At 50.2% G+C, this 2,485-nt stretch overlaps 1 protein-coding gene across 1 annotated transcript in view; it reads right to left on the bottom strand.

The window, feature by feature from the left end:
• The window catches only part of TYMS (thymidylate synthetase), a 10,408-nt gene extending 10,035 nt beyond the window's left edge, over positions 1–373 (bottom strand). The window contains exon 1 of the mRNA XM_017830923.1: positions 144–373. Within this exon, the coding sequence (XP_017686412.1) occupies positions 144–315 (172 nt within the window). The 5' untranslated portion in view covers positions 316–373. The remainder of the gene's footprint in view (positions 1–143) is intronic.
• Between the last annotated feature and the right edge of the window lie 2,112 nt (positions 374–2,485).

Genomic DNA, 2,485 nt, shown 5'->3' with positions numbered 1-2,485 from the left:
CAGGAGGCCGGAGACGGGGAGCAAAGGGCAGGGAGGGGGAGCGGGGGACAGAGGCAGGAGGCCGGAGACGGGGAGCAAAGGGCAGGGAGAGGGAGCAGGGGCACGGAGCCGGGACAGGGGCTGCGGGTGCCGGCGGTGCCCACCTCTCAGGCTGTACCGCGCCTGCATGCCGAACACGGAGAGGGTGCCAGTGCCGGTGCGATCCTCCCTCCGGTGGCCGTGCTGTAGGATGTGCCGTACCTGTTGCAGGTACTGCGACTCGCCGAGCCCCGGGCCGGCGGCGGGGGCGCTCAGCGGCTCCCCCTCGGCGGGCATGTCGGGCGAGAGGCTCCCTGCGGGCCGGGCTGGGCTCCGGCTGCACGGCGGTCCTGCTCCCGCCCGCCGCTGCTCCTCCGAGCCCGCCAAAGCCCGGCTTTCCCGCCAAGCGGCGCCGAGGGGCGGAGCGGCCCCGCTGCATCCTGCTTCTTGTCTTCTCTTTCTCCTTACCTCCGCGCCCCCGGGGTTCCTCAGCGCCGCAGCCCCCATGGACGCGGCCCCGTTCCCCCTGAGGGAGGGGCTGTCCCGAGCACCTGGCCCGGGTCAGTGCTCCAAACTATACCAACTTGTTTAGATTGGACACGAGGTAGAATTTCTTCCCAGAACGGGTGAGGAAATATCAGAATGGGCTGCCCGGGGAGGTGGTGCAACAAGGGAAGGCTGGACGCGGTACTTAGTGCCATGGTCTAGTTGACACGGTGGTGTTTGGTCATGGGTTGCACTCGATGATCTCAGAGGTCTTTTCCAACCTAATTGATTCTGTGATTCTGTGACTTTACTTAGACCTGCCCCGGTGGCAAAGTATCTGCTCTCTGGGCTCATTGCGTGCTGGAAAGTGCTGTTGGCATTTTTCATCTACCTTCCTTTCTCTGCAGCCTCAGGCATCCCGTTTCAGAGCTAAACAAGACCAAAGCCTTCAGCTGGGCCTGGCAGGCCACACACATTTGGCATTGGATCCCCCCAGCTGGCGGGATATCCCAAACCACCAAAGCCTTGGGTGCAACCTGGTGGCAGCCTCCTGTGTCTTTGGTGTGGTGCCCCTGCAGTGCCATGCCCCAGGCACAGCTCGTCTTCCACATTGCAGCAGTATTACCTTGACTTGAGCTTCTGAAGGACATTGAGGTGCTGGAGTGAGTGCAGATAAGGGTAATGAAACACAAGTCCTACAAGGAGCAGCTGAGAGAGCCGGTGTTATTTAGCCTGGAGGAGGCTCAGGAGTGACCTTATCATTCTACAGCTACCTGAAAGGAGGTTGTATCAAGGTGGGGGTCAGCCTCTTCTCTCAGGCAACTAGGGCAAGAGGGCATAGTTTTAAGTTGTGCCATGGGAGGTTAGGTTGGATATCAGGAAGAATTTCTTCACAGAAAGGCTGATTAGACTTTGGAAAGGACTTCCCAGAGAGATGGTATTTAAGGAAAGACTGTACATGACCATGGTCTAGTTGGCATGGTGGTGTTTGGTCATGGGTTGGACTCGATGATCTCAGAGGTTTTTTCCCACCTTATTGATTCTGTGATTCTTTGAAACCAGGATCCTTTCATGCCATACCTTGTCATCAGCTTTCTGCTGCGTATTGTACTGACACATTTGCTTTCTCACTGAGGATAGTACTCAGCACTCACTTTTATTGAGTCTCATCTTGTTGATCTCAGCTTCTCCTGTGTCTCAGTGTCATTTTGCCTCCTGACTTGTGTTTGATTGCAACTGTTCCCAATGTGGTGTCCTCTGAAAATTTTCTAGGTATAATCTCTGCTAGTCAGAACAAACTGACTCTTCTCTGAATATTTCTTTTTTAGCATCTCTTAGAAGTCAAGCATTTTGTAAGAGTCACTTATCTCTCAGATAAAGCCTGGCTTTCTGACCACTGGTGTGATTACAGGAGTTATGACTGCTAATCTCTCACGATTAGGAGCCTGTAATACAGGTATAGAAGATGGAAGTTAGGGAGAACAGAGGACTGTGGATTAGAAAATGCTACTTTTCCTTGCAGCAGGCAGAAAATCATCTTTACCACAATTTAAAACAATTAAATGGCCTTTTTCTTGTATAAATTTGTATACTTACTTGTATGTATAGAAGTAAAGGAAAACATAAAGTATAACTAGGGTGTGGATATTTTTCTATATTCATATCTACTATAGATGGTTTTGTACACTTTGAAATTAATACGATTTATTTAGCAGGGATACAGTTGAAAATGGTGCATATATCTGTGTGCAAACAATGCTTAGAAATACTGAGCACAGCAAATGAAACTAAATCACCTAGAGCTCTGCTTCTAGCTGAGTGATATATCAGTTCTTAACCTTTATTATAATTTACAAATACCATTGAAAGCTAATGTGTATAATTTTGGAAAAAATGAACTTCTTTACTGATAAAGGCTGTTAGTTAATTAAAAAATAAACTCCGGAGGCAAACTACAAGTAAGAAATGCCAAAGGCTGAAA

Source organism: Lepidothrix coronata, unplaced genomic scaffold (genome assembly GCF_001604755.1).
Source record: "Lepidothrix coronata isolate B3197 unplaced genomic scaffold, Lepidothrix_coronata-1.0 Scaffold6, whole genome shotgun sequence".
Taxonomy (NCBI): domain Eukaryota; kingdom Metazoa; phylum Chordata; class Aves; order Passeriformes; family Pipridae; genus Lepidothrix; species Lepidothrix coronata.
Note: the sequence above shows the minus strand (reverse complement) of the source record. Positions and strands in the feature narration are given on the sequence as shown.